The sequence below is a fragment of the Delphinus delphis genome, chromosome 13, assembly GCF_949987515.2.
Source record: "Delphinus delphis chromosome 13, mDelDel1.2, whole genome shotgun sequence".
NCBI classification, from domain to species: Eukaryota; Metazoa; Chordata; class Mammalia; order Artiodactyla; family Delphinidae; genus Delphinus; species Delphinus delphis.
The window spans coordinates 79,073,103-79,087,987 of NC_082695.1; the positions used below are offsets into that span (position 1 = coordinate 79,073,103).

At 32.1% G+C, this 14,885-nt stretch overlaps 1 protein-coding gene and 1 pseudogene across 1 annotated transcript in view; both read right to left on the reverse strand.

The window, feature by feature from the left end:
* Nucleotides 1-14,885, reverse strand: part of CDH19 (cadherin 19) — an 80,726-nt gene that overhangs the window by 48,683 nt on the left and 17,158 nt on the right. The window contains exon 3 of the mRNA XM_060029565.1: nt 1,594-1,893. Coding sequence (XP_059885548.1) covers nt 1,594-1,788 — 195 coding nt within the window. The 5' untranslated portion in view covers nt 1,789-1,893. The remainder of the gene's footprint in view (nt 1-1,593; nt 1,894-14,885) is intronic.
* LOC132435774 (cytochrome b-c1 complex subunit 7 pseudogene) lies at nt 13,332-13,731 on the reverse strand (annotated as a pseudogene).

Sequence of the window (14,885 nt, forward strand, 5' to 3'; positions counted from 1 at the left end):
TTTCAATTTTGTGGATTCTAGTGTTATAAAATTTTCTGTATTTCCATTCAAAAATATTTTTTCAATTACATAGTTACTATCAATTTGGCAAATCAATATGACTAAATTTTTACCTAATTGTGCTTTCCAAATTTAATCTCTTTTAACAAACAGATCAAAAAGAAAGTTATTTTGGACACATCAACTACATTTTATTTTTACCAGCTCTATTACTATAAGCATGTACGTATTCATTATTACTCTATTTTAAACCAGTTACCTGCATGTGGTTTAAGCTTAATGAGGCTGTTTAGAGGAAACGAATCTGTTAGAATATTTTCATAAATATTTTTACAGAATGAAAAAGAAGCAAAATAAACCGCTATATGAAAGGAGGTAATGGGAGATATGTGTAGGGAGCAGAAAAACAAAACCCAGAAAATGTGAGTTATTCAGTGACTAGTCCCTGTTCTGACTGCATTGATGCACTTCCCTGTAGAGCCTTACCACTAACATTCGCCTGCCAATAGTAGCATATCTCCTTATTCAGTGGTGGGAGAGCCTATGGGGGTCTGTGGAGTCCACTGTAAATATGGCTAGAGACTCAGGTAACTAGCAGACACTTAACAACGGACCTCACACTGTTCTGCCTGTGCTTTACCTGGAGTTATCTTAGAAAATAAAAAGGGATGAGAAATATTACTTATAGCAGGCAGGCACACGCGCGTGCGGGTGCATACGCGCGCGCGCAATTGAAATCTGTTTGCCTAAAACCCTAATCTAGGCCTTTGGATGAATGTACTCATATATTTGGCTGATGGGACAGATGAACCCATATGGAATCCAGACAACACACTAACACTGCAGCTCTCCTAAAAGGGCTAGAAAAAGAGAGTTAATAAATTTTGAGTGTTTCACACTTTGGGCCCAATTAAATTTTAGTGTCAGTTAATTAGTGGTTAAACTTATTTCAGTACATTCATCCAGAGAAAGAGCCTTACAGAGAAGGACATGATATTATAACTACCTCTGTTTGAAGAAAATCAAATAATAGTAAAACCCAAAAACATAAATAGGAAATGTTTTGTCTCATTAAGGAAATTTTCTTAAAATGTATTCTTATAAGAAAATGAAATAATTATTTGTTTTACGTCAACTTCACTAATCAAATGAAGTGTGTAGGCTCTTGAAGCTACATAACTGTAAAAGGACTTGGTATTAATCTGCTTCATTAAAAATTAATGAGGGGTAAATCAACACCTACTTAGCATAATGGAAAATCAAGCTAAATACCGTTGGTAAACATTACTGTTCTCCGTGTGGTGGCTTTGATCCATTACCAAAAACAACATCATCACATTTCCAGATGTTGATAAATGCTGCAATTTTGTATGAGGTTAAAGTGAAATTTAAAAACCAGAGCTTTCCCTCTTCTTCAAGTTTTTGCGACTATTTTAGGTGCTTGCAAATATAACAATCAATTATGCTGGTGTTTGAAGCTTTCTAATGGTTCCACTAAGAAAAACGGAGAATTCATCAAATACCAAAGCCTCCTCCATTCTTCCGATCAGATTTACAAGGTTATTTCCTGTAGCACTTTCAGAAAATCAGTACCTGGCCAATGTGATGTCTAGTCTTATTCATTTCTTCTGGTACAAAAAACTGGTTCCACATCCAGCCCCGCCTCACTCTCAAATGAGATCCCGCTGGGTGCTTAACTTCCTCTGTTTTAGAGTTTTCTGTTGCTATAAGGCAAGGCAATAGGAGAGGAATTCCCAACATAAAAGGCAGCAATAAGCAGCAATTCATTCTGATCTTGATTCCAACTGGTACTCTTCAGAGAAACAGTATGTTGCAAACAAAAATCTTATGTTCCCTTGTAAGATTTTTAACTCTTAGGTATCTTTCATATTCCTAGAGAACAAAAAACAAAACAAAATTCTCGACATTTAAAAAATAACATTTTCTCGCATAATTGTTAAAGACATGAAACAACTTTTGCATCTGTAAAAATGGAACAGAAATACACACTCATCTTCCAGTTAAGCTACTTAATTATGTTTTGTAACTCAGCAATAATTTGAATGGCACAGTTACAAATTTCTGCTCATTGTAGTCATATATTTGCCTGACGGTTGAAAAGTTGCTCTAGCAATCTCCTTGATTGATAACTGACACTGAGATATTTTTAAAAATTTAACCTGCTTACTTCTTCCTTTCTATCTCAGTAAAATTCAAACTATCCAATTAAATCAACCATCAAGCCAGGGAAAAATGTGACATTTTTCCTCTTTTTCAATAGATACGCTTTGGCATCCAGTTTCCCATGTTATGGTATTTTACATAGCTAATTAAATAGACAAAATGGCAATTCAACTTAAAACCTGGGGGATTTAAACATTTACACCGATTTATACTGATGTTATACAACATCATGTGAATAGAAATCCTGTTAAGATATTTTTATATTGCAAAAGATATGAAAGAAATGTTTTTCATCTTAACAAAGAAATAAAGCGATTTTAAAAAAAATAAATGAAAAATTACAGTGCTTGGGTAAAATGGCTGAATGTTTATAATACGTAAAATGGAGATGAAAGGTATCTTTTAGTATGTAAATATTAAGACAAAAAACTCAAGCTACTGACTTTTCCATTTAAAATTTTCCATTAACCTGATACTGATCATACCAGCTCTCCATGATATGATTCGTAATTCTCACCCTTATATGAAACTGAATAACTTTGCAATTTCCACATCTATATAGAGCCTCCTTATAACCAAATTGGATTTGTTTGTTTGGGATTAATAAAGAAAAATAATTTTGTCCAATCTACAATGCCATAATCAGCAGAAAAGTCATAGAATCTCTTTCTGCTAGGAGTTTTTCATATGACCTTGTTTTGAATTTTCTCCACATATTTTTGATTGTCCCTGACAGGTTTTTTAGGTCTTCGGTTCGTTAGGAAGAGTTGTTAAAAACACCTAATTAAGAAAGAACACATTGTCATAAACGGGGATCCTGTGGTCCCGCTGTAATTCTTTCAAGCAGATGTATTCTTTGTTATAAGTTTACTTAATGAAAGTCATGAAGAAATTCAGCTGAGGTGAAAATTAAAGATGAATTTCACCCTATGTTAAATATTTGAAATTCTTATGTCTGTTGCTTAGAAATAGCTAAAATATATATTTTGATAGCTAGTGAATAATGAAGACATTTGGAACAAGTACAGTTTTCTTTATGAGAAGATATTTTATATACATTTGTAAAACTATCACTAACAGTGATATGAATTATGCTTAAAATGTTGGGTAAATAACATCTATGTTAACTTTATATTATGGTATCTTCATACATCTAAACAGAGTATAATGAACACCTATATACCATTACTTAGGTTCAAAATTATCAAAACACGGTCAGTCTTGTTTAATCTATATACATATCCACTTCCTGATATTAAAACAAATTTTAAATGTCGTTATCATTTTAACCATTCATTACACACACACACACACACACACACACACACACACAAACACACTTGGGCACAAATGCTACATGACCTTTTTAAAGATCAAAATTGAATACTAAAAATTAAGAGTAAGTCTTCAATATAATCAAATATCCAACCAATACTCAAATTAAAATTCTTTAGACATCTTTGAGTCAGGATTCAGCTATGTCCACACAATGCAGTTTGTTGAGACATTCGTTAAGTCTCAGTTAATCCACAAGATTCATGACTCTAAATTTAATTTTTCTTTCCATTTATGTCTTGAACAAACAAGGTCATTGATCCTATAGAGTTTCCCACGTTATGGACTTTTCTGACTGCATGCCCATAGTGTGGTTTAATATAGTTCTTTATTCCCTTTAAATTAGTAGAGTCTTGATTAGATACAATTTTAAATATTTGTCAACAATACTCATAGCTGATGCTGTATATTTCATATTCCATGATATCTGGAGGCACAAAATACTTAGTTTTGTCACATTTTGTTTCCTGTCCTGAAGTTGTTGCTCTTGTTCCTAAGATTCATTAGGAATTCATTCATTCATCACTGTCATTTGAATCATTTATTATGAATTTCCTAGTCATTCTTTCTTTTAAAGTTTTACCAGTTATTGATGACAATTGTCTAAATCAAATATTTCAGTGACCATGTGATGAAACACAGCAAAAAAAGAAAAACTCAAAAAATGAAACTCCTAGAACTGAATGATATAATATCTGAAATCCAAAATTGTTTTATCAAAAGGTTGAACATTACAGAAGAAAATGTCATTGGCTTAAAGATTGCTTTATGGAAATGATTCAAATTAAAGTAGAAAGATAACATCGACAGTAGAAAAAATAATTTTTTAAAATAGAGAGAATTTCAATAATTATGGGACAATCTCAAATAGTATAACATATATATATATAACTGGAACCCCAAAAAGAAAGAAGAGAAAATAATAGTGGCCAATGGTTTTTCAAACGTGCAGAACAATTACTCACCCAAAAAGACACTCAACAAACACTAAGCAAGAATAAAACAAAACAAACAAAAATCATGTTATTGTAAAATTACTAAAAATAAAATATAAAGAAAAAATATTAAACACTAACCAGAGGAAAAAGGGAAATAATAAGAATATCCATTAAATGTTCATCAGAAATAATGTAAGACTGATGGCAATAGAATGACATGCATAAAGTTCTGAGACAAAAACTTTTAACATGTAATTACATATCCTTCAAAACAAGAGTAATATAAAGCAAATTAGAAGAATTAATCAATAGCACAATTGCACTATAAAAATATTAAGTAGAAACTCTTCAGAATGAAGGACATATGACCCAACATAAAGTAATGAAATTAGAAGGCAATATTAAATATATAGATAAATATAGATATATTAAATATATAGATAAAAGGCTTTTTTATTAATATTTTAAAAATACTTTACTATTTATAAATTAATAACAATATTATGGGATATATAACATGCAGAATATAATGGCACAAATAATGGGATGTGGGAAATTAAACTATCTGGTGGTCAGCTTCTTATATTATAGATAAAGTGATATAGCAATTATTCAAGTAGACTGCTGTGAGAAGTGAAGGATGCACATCGAAATCACTAGAGCACTCACTGAAAACAAACAAAAGGCCATATTAAGTGACTAAGAAAGGGAAAAAAGATTCCAAAAATTACCTGCTATTAGTACAATAATAAACAGGAGAATAAGGGGGAAGAAGTAAACTCAAGAGTGTATAGCAAATTTAACCAAATGAATCATTGCATTAAAAAGAGATTAATAAAACACAACAACTAATATGCACTGTTTGTCAGTTTTGGATTTAAAAACTTAACCCAACTATGTACTAAAGAAATCATTTAATTATAAATACACACATAGGTTGTAAGGACAAGGATGAGAAAAGATATACCATAAAATAATAATCATAAGTTAGCTGAAATGCTGTATTAATATCTCAGAAACAAGACCTCAAGACAAGAAGTATTACCTGCCATAACAAGTACATTTATAAAGATAAAAAAGTAAATTGATCAAAAAGGCCTAACAGTCCTATGTGACTGAAGTTAATATCAGAGCTTTAGAATACATGAAATAAATATCAACAGCGCTAAGAAGAAGTAGACAGTTACTTCTACTGGAGTGGAGTAGGTAACAATGGTCTCCTCTATTGAAATGCCAATAGGACAAAAAAAATCACTGACGTATAACAAATGTTAAAAGTACCATCAATCAACATAAAATAATTAAGACTATAGATTGCTGCACCAAATGGAATATAGTTTCTTTTCATGCACTGCTGGTGGGAATGGAACCCGGCACAACCATTGTAGAAAACAGATGCGGAGTTTGTTAAAAACTTAAACATATGCTGACCGTATGATCCAGCCATTCTGTTCTCAGATATTTGCCCTAGAGAAATAAAATTATTTGCCCATACAAAGACGTTTACAAGAATGTTTAAAGCAACTTTATTTATAATAGCCCAAACTGGATACAAATCAAATACCCACCAACAAGTTAATGTATTAACAAAGTGTGGTATGTCCATGTGGTGTAATAATGCTCAGTAGTAAAAAGAAATGAACTATTGATGCACAAAGTGACATCTCCAATAGTTATGCTGAGTGAAAGAAGCTTGACAAAAAGTAGTTCAGATTGCATGTTTCCATTTATATGTAATTCTAGAAAATTCAAAGCTATTACAGTGACAGAAAACAGATAAGTTCTTGAGAGAGAATAGAGATGGAGAGGAGTAGGAAGAAGGTATTACCAAGGGTCACAAGAGAAAATTTGGGGGTGATGGCTATGTTCATTATCTTGATTGTGATGATGGTCTTACAGAAGTATAAGTATGTCCAAAAAATGAAACCAAAATAACCAAAGAAGTCCAAATTGTTAATCTTTCTATGGATTTTCTACCCACCTTGTGATCTGTGGAACAGCAGCATCTTATTAAAAATGCTGAATCTTGAGCTACTCCAGATATACTGACACTGAATTTGCATTTATCACACTATGTGTGAGATCGTATACACAATGAATTTTAAATAGCATTTGTCTGTCAAAAAACTGATATAGTTTCTTCATGTCAGTAGTTTGAGAAAAAAAGTGAGGGGTTTTAAAGAAGATAATATACTAGATTAAAAGATGTTTAAGACACAAAACAAGTGTAAAATGGAGATATTATCTAGATCTTGATATGTATAAGCCTATTTTTATCTTTACATTTTTATGAATCTGTAATATTTAATATAAGTTGGTTATTAGATGATAAAGAGAAAATATTGTTAATTTTGTTAGTTATAAAAGTTTCTTTGTGGTCATACTGGTAATTAATATCCTTGAAATTGGTTAATAAGTATTTGCACAGCTATTTTTTTATTCTTCACTTGTGTTTAAAACATATATATTCAACAACAACAAAAATAAAAATGATTTATTTTTCATTTTTAAAATCACTATGATGGACCAAAATTATTAAATATTTTAGTACCAGCCATTGATGAAAATATACAGAAAATAGAACTCCTATACAATGTTAAGGAAGCTGAAAATTTGGACAATCATTGTGGAGATAATTTGTCCAAATTTAGTATATTTAAAAGTGAGCTTAATCTATAAACTAAGAGCTTCTTTTTTACTGCTTTACACCTAGAAAAATTTATCCACTTAGAGGCAAATGTCAATTGGATTAACTAGAAAAAATGTATATAAAAAAAGTTCAAATTAGGGCACCACGTGATACCAGATAAAAATGTTTCAGAGTTGTAAGATGATGCCATATGAGACTATTCTCATAAGTTGATTTTGTAAAATAAGCTTAGGAAAAGAAAAACAACACACAAAATTTATTATGGTAATTAACATGATAGGAGAAAGAGAAACTGGTTTGAAGTTTAGAAGTATCTGTCACATTTTCCTCCCTCTAAAATAATCTAAAGGTGTCAAATCATAATATTCATTAAACCTGGGTAATTTTTCTACCATATGTTATTTTTTTTCAGTTTAAGTGTATGATTGAAATATTTAAAAATTAAACTATCACTATTTCATATTCCTATATCATAACAAAACAGATATGAATACCCTTTCATTTGAACCTCAATATAAAAATAGAGGAATGAAACGGTGGCAGTAAGCATGCCCAAATGATGATCTATTGTGACTTCGTTTACACTCTTGCATATTCCAAATATTCTATAATGGTCATACATTTCAGGGGAAGGGAAAAACGTTTCAAATAATAGTCCACTTCTGATTGAAGAGTGTTGACAGCTGTCAGCAGTGCCAGACTGAGAAATATTCAGGGCTGAGTTCAGGCTAATAAGGAAAACTGTTATCAGTTAGTATGTCTGAAATGGGCCCTAGAGAATCTATTCAGAAATTTTAAGTGACCTGCATAGTACCAAATAGAGGTAGGACTGGAAATCTAATTTTAAGGGCATGGAGTGTACAATATATATTGTGTTTTACTGAATGGAAGAAAGAAAATGCATATATATCTAACACTGTGTATGACATCTTTTGCTGATAGTTCATGTTATTGAAGTTGAATAAAGATCTATAAATTGCATTTTAACATTTGGACCAGTCTTGAACTAGATATAATAAAATGTTTTCTATTATCTCCTTTTGGACCGTCATTTTCTCTCTTACTCTAAAGATTCTTGGGGTCACAAAAAAAACAAAGGGAAAGAATAAGTCAGAATGATGGATTTGGTGGCTGTGTGTGGGGAGATAAAAGTTGGAGCTGGGGAAATGTGGATGGGATAAATATAGAAACTTAATCCTATTTGTGATCTCAAAAATCAAGGGAAACTTGGCAGTCTCTTATAGTGATATTATAAATAAAGGCTTTTACATGGCTTTCTTAGAACTGCTAATAAGAATATAACAAGAAATGAGTGGATATAGCTTGCAGATATAAGTGAGAAGGAAGAAAGACAATTTTTGAACCAAAAATTATAATTAACCATGTGCTAGTTCTTTATTAATAAATCTAGAATGTTAAAGACCTTTTCTTTGTCCCATTTATAAACTCTCGTTAGACTTACATTTTGAGTATTTACTGTGGAATTAAAAGAGTATGCCACACATGAAGCAATATAGTGTCAGAACACCTGTATGAGAATCTCCTAAGCCCTCTTTGAACTTACAGCCTTCCCCATTCACTATGTGTGTAGTGTCCTAAAATATGGAGTCGTTCCATTCCTGGTCTGGCTGTTGTGAACTCTGTTCTGGAGTAGTGGGGAGGGCTGTGGATTAATGAGCCCCATATTTGGAGTGCTATGTGTTGACAAGATTGAACCTGACCATGCAAAATATTCTAGAATGAGAAGAGACAGATTCCAGTTGATGAAATACACACTGGCAAAATCTCATTTTTAAAAGTCTCATATTCTACCTTTTATTCCCCTTCCACAAGCTACCAAAATATGATTTATTCTTATAATTTCAAGGCTAAATCTTGGTATGCTTCTGAGCTGAAGATTGGCCTAAACTACTTTTGGACTATATTCCTCACTACATGTTGCCAATGCAATTAATATGTAAAGAACTTAATTATGTCTTTACTATTTTTGTAATCTAATTTTAATTTAGCCATTGCATGTCCATAGGCTATTTCTCACACTTATTTTCTTGTGTGACTGCTGTGAAAATACTTTCTGTTTTTGAAATCTTTTAATGTTCTTGTGAAAGTATATAACATGGACAAATAAAACAGTGCTTTATTTCTAACACCTAAGAAGGTATTCTAATATATTATTTCTGGAGGTAAACCCATATGTATTTGTCTATATTTTTCTATCATTGTATAATTTTAAAACACTGGAAAATCACTGAATACCCTATATATCATTTGGAGAAGATATACAAAATTGCTCTCAGAGTTGACAAAGAAACAACTGAATAAAAACAAATTTCAAAATTCATGTTAACATAATGTTATTCAGTTATTATGTTGCTGTAAAGGTTGTGCTGTAAAGTCATTTAATGAAACAGAAATATGCTGCTACACTTTTTTAGGTGAAAGAAATAAATTAAATACACAGAAAATGATTCCATTAATTTGACAATAAATGTAGACAAATTCAGAGAAGAAAGCCTGGAAGACTATGCCCTCAAATGCAGATAGAAATTAACTGTGAATTGAGGAATTATAAATGGAGTAAAATTAATATGTATTTCTATTTTTTAGTTTTAATATTTATTTCATTAATACATATATACACAGAGCTTTATAATGAATTATATAACTATTTTACATAGATTAAGGTTATGTAGCACCATAATGAAGATCAAGAGTTTACTATTTACTGACTGAAGTTATTCTGTTCTAAAGGCTGCTTGATGGAGTGAAGAGCGCCACCTGTGGGGCAAGTATGACTATTACTAGACCAGCCCCACCAACCAATAACTGTGTGACTTTGGGCAACTGGCTTAACCTCTGGGTGCCTCAGTTTTGTCACATGAAAAATGAGGATGATAATAGGGCCTATCCCTTTAGGTTGTTATCTTGATTATATGAGTTGATGTACCCAGAATATTATCTGACACATTGTATGTGCTATGTATTTTATTTATTTTTAAAAAATTTTTCCATGACATTAAAATTTTATTTTTTTAACTTTTTATTTTATATTGGAGTATAGTTGATTAACAATGTTGTGATAATTTCAGGTGTACAGCAAAGTGATTCAGTTATACATATATATATATATATATATATATATTTCAAATTATTTTCCCATTTAGGTTGTTACATAATATTGAGCAGAGTTCCCTGTGCTATATGTGTTATGTAAGTATTTTAAACTAGCTCTATAAGAATAGCTACCTATACATGGGTAATAAAGATCTAATGATTTCTTTATTTCTAAACTTTGAAGTAGTCAGCTATTGTGATTTCTGCAAACTTCATGCACATATAAAAATTTTATATATGACTATTGCAAACATAGTGTAGGATATATTGTCCCTAATGTATATGCTCTGCATGTATTTTCAAAGGATTTGAATGTCATTATATTTTTTCCAAGCATGCTAAGTGACTATGACAAATAAACATTGTCATGCTTGAAGAAATATGTGATATAGCATGGACATATATAGGCTGAAAATGATCCCAGTGTGACTCAAAACAATTATGTTTTCAAAGAAGACTAATTATGACTTAAGGGATGAAAAATATTATAATATATGCACTTACACAGTTTGTAACTGAATCTAATTAGAAATTGTCTTTTCTATGCCCTCTTCTTGGTTACATAAAGATAATTATTCCATCTGTGAAAACTTATAAAAATACAATGTATTCTGAAAGGCTTGTGGAAGGCTGAAACTAAGCTCAACTAAGCCAGCTTCTCATAGAGAAAAGCAGATGGCAATTAATATAATGTCTCTGTCTTCAGAAAACCATTGAGTAGGCTTGGCAAAATAATATATCAAAAGACACATTTTGCAATGATCAGGAAGTTCCAAAGCTCAAAAAAATCTGAAAATCATGGTTTCTAAAATACTACTTCAAAAATAAGATAAAATGTTTCTCTTTATCAGTTTAAAGAAGCATGTCTAACTTCTTATACTGGGATCTAAATGTTTGAAGAAAGTAAATTTTATAAAACCTCAGTGTGAAACTAATAGTAAAATGAGGCTCTTGGGGCTGTGAGTGGTAATATTACCAGAGAAGAAGTAGTTAGAGATTATTTTCCTTTTTCTATTTTAATTTGACTGATTATTTGTGAAAGAAAAGAAAATGAATGCCTCTTAACAGTCCCCCTTATTCCATAAGCATCTTTATAATTCTTTATAGAGTAGTAACATAGGTGGTTGGGGGAAGGTTATGGACTGCACCTTGAAGTTTACTTTTTTTATGTTGTATACACTGCCTCAACATTCATTTCAAAAAAGATACTCTATATTTGTGTGAATCTATTTAAAACCTTATCTACTTACTTAAATGCAGAAGCAAGGATATTAATAATAGAAAAATGTTAAGTTCTTGAACAGTTCTAGCTGAAATATCTTGGGGACTCTATTGCTTACATTTCCCATCTCAATGTCTACCTTCATATTTCATTTATATTTATTTTTATTTTAAACATTAGTTAATATGATGTTAGTTTTCAATGAAATAATTTGAATTTTCTAATCAGTGCTAAAAAAGCATCTGCAATTCTAGGACTTTGAAATGGTTGTTCTGTTTCTCCCATCTATTGTAACAGTTTATTGCCCACTTGAAGGTTCCAGTGCATCCCAGCACTCAGATTAATCACGGTGCCCAGAAAGGGATAATATGAGTAACAGCAGCAATGTATAATATGGAAACAGAATTGACAAAACTTGATGGCTAATTGGATTTCAAGAGAGATTTCCTGTGTAGGGGATGTCAAAGGTAGGTTTGGAAATACTGAGGTTGAGATACCTGCAAAAATTACAGGCGAAGATTCCAAGTGGGCACTTGGTGATTCCAGACGCAGCAAAACCTGTAATTGTTATCATGGTATCTTCTCTTCCACCCAACTGCTCTAAGAAAAGCCTAGCTTTAATTCTGTAGGATTTCATTAACTATCTCTAACTTCTGGATAATTAGTAAGCTGAAATGACTGTGACTGGGATATGACATAAGAGAGTAAAAAAGGAACTAAAATCTTTTGACCACTGTGGTAGACATATCATGGTTTACCAATAACCCTACTACAACTGGGAAGGGTTATGAGATTAATTTTTTTAATGAAATATAAGTAAAAGTTATATGCCTATTTTTTCAGACCAGAAGCAGTAAAAGACCTGTGAATAATTCTTTTATCTTTCTTTTTTTAGGCAACCAGATGCTGTAGTTATGAGATGGTGGAGTCTCAATCAAGCTTGAGTCACTGAGGGACTGCATCCCCACTGACTCTTAAGTATTTGTGGTATGAGATTGCTGAGAACTTGGTTCATAAATTAGCACCCTGATAAAATCACCAAATTTATTCTTGACACTATAGTAGGTCGTCCATGTATTTTCCTGTTAATCTTCCTTGTAATTCAAGGAGATATTAATTATTAACTTCCATTTAAAAAAAGAAGAAAGATCGAAGTGAGCTTATATAAACTAATGAGAGAAAGGGGATCACAAAGCCCAGCTATAGATAACAGCTGAAATAAAGACTTGTCAGAGTAATAGAAGAGATAAAAATGCCTAACCTGAAAGAATACAAGAAGTCGAATAGGGTCAGAGTTGGGGAGAAATATGATGTGCCCAAGGACAAGTACATTTGCATATTAATTTCAAAAACATTATTTCAAACAGCTGCCCAAGTTAAGTATTTTCAAGTTAAGATATGAAGCATGGTTTAATAGGCTACAAATCTCTGTAGATTGTATAATTCAGTTAACTTTTTCTTGTGTATATGTCAAGTCTTGGTTTCTCTAGTTCAATTCAGTCCTGATTTTTCTGGGATATTTTCTCCACAATATTAGGTACTGAATTATTTCTTCTGCCATTTCTGCAGTATTTTTAAAGCAAATGGTTAAAATCTTTTATCTTGAGTTTTATTTTTCTTTGTGATTTCCTCATTTGTTGGGTACATTCAATTTTGGGTACATTTCTCAAGCATTTAATACCAGGATATTCTACATGCATGTCAACAATCTATGAAATACTAAAATCAGTTTTGGATACGACACTAAAAATAAAAACTTGAAAGAAATCTTCATTTCATCAGAGTTATAATGAACAACTTTTATTTATTTATTTTTAAAATTATAATAGAGATTTATTTAAAGTAATACATTTACAGCCCAGATAGTTCTACATTGTACATTTCAGGTTTAACCAACTTCATAAAAATACTTTACGATAGCTGCATCCAGATTTAGAATACATGATTTTTTTTTTGCCCATTCTTCTCTCTCTTTTCTTTCCCGAATAACCTCTTTCAGATGTGGTTCAAGGTAGAATTTATCCTCCTCATATTTTGTCCACTGCTCTTTAGGCAAGATCTGCTGCCTCACGGTCAAGTCCAGGGCTCTCTTAATGCGAAACACCCTGTCATTATAAAGGTTCTCAGGAAGTCTTCTTATGGCTTCTTTTACATCGTCATTCTCATATATTGTATCATCTCGCATTAAGCCCAGTTTATTGAACCTGGCAGCATTGTAATACCATTTTCGAATACCCTGCAGCCATTTGCTTGATGCTGCAACGGCAGGCCTACCCGCCATTTTAACCCGAGACAGGAGCGTTGCCTGCTGGGTAAGTCCTAGAGGTCACGCAAGGCACAATGCGCAGGCGTGTTAAGTCAACGTCGCGAGGAGGGGCGGGGGTTGGAGGGAGAGAGGGAGAGAGAGAGAGAGAGAGAGAGAGAGAACGAGAGAACGTGCAGGTGCAATTCTGGCGGCCGGCATGAACAACTTTTAAAATTAAGGTTAGCTGGGATAATGAATTTCCTGGAAAATAACCGATTTTAATCCTTCCCCTCCACCAAGGTGCATAACCTATTTCTTTTCTTTCTCAGGTAATTAGTTAAGGTATTAATTTTTTTGTTTGGAGTTATGCTTGAACATAGATAGATAGACCTTCAATCTGGTAGCATTCCCATGACTTGAGGTGGCAAGCATAAAATATTTTTATGTTAGCTGTTTTTAGTCTGTGGTGTTATTTAAAATTTAAAACAATAGCACTTAATAGTTCGAAAAAAGAAAAGTAGATGTTAAATTTTTACTGTAAATAAAGAAATGCTTTACTATATTTTTATCCAAATTATTTAATTTATTTTTTTAACATCTTTATTGGAGTATAATAGCTTTACAATGGTGTGTTGGTTTCTGCTTTATAACAAAGTGAATCAGTTATACATATGTTACCATATCTCTTCCCTCTTGCGTCTCCCTCCCTCCCACCCTCCCTATACCACCCCTCTAGGTGGTCACAAACCACAGAGCTGATCTCTGTGTGCTATGCGGCTGCTTCCCACTAGCTACCTATTTTACGTTTGGTAGTGTATATATGTCCAAGCCACTCTCTCACTTTGTCACAGCTTACCCTTTCCCCTCCCCATATCCTCAAGTCCATTCTCTAGTAGGTCTGTGTCTTTATTCCCGTCTTACCCCTAGGTTATTCATTTTATTTTGCTTAGATTCCATATATATGTGTTAGCATATGGTATTTGTCTTTCTCATTCTGACTTACTTCACTCTGTATGACAGACTCTAGATCCATCCACCTCACTACAAATAACTCAATTTCGTTTCTTTATATGGCTGAGTAATATTCCATTGTATATATGTGCCACATCTTCTTTATCCATTCTTCCGATGATGGACACTTAGGTTGTTTCCATCTTCGGGCTATTATAAATAGAGCTGCAATGAACATTTTGGTAC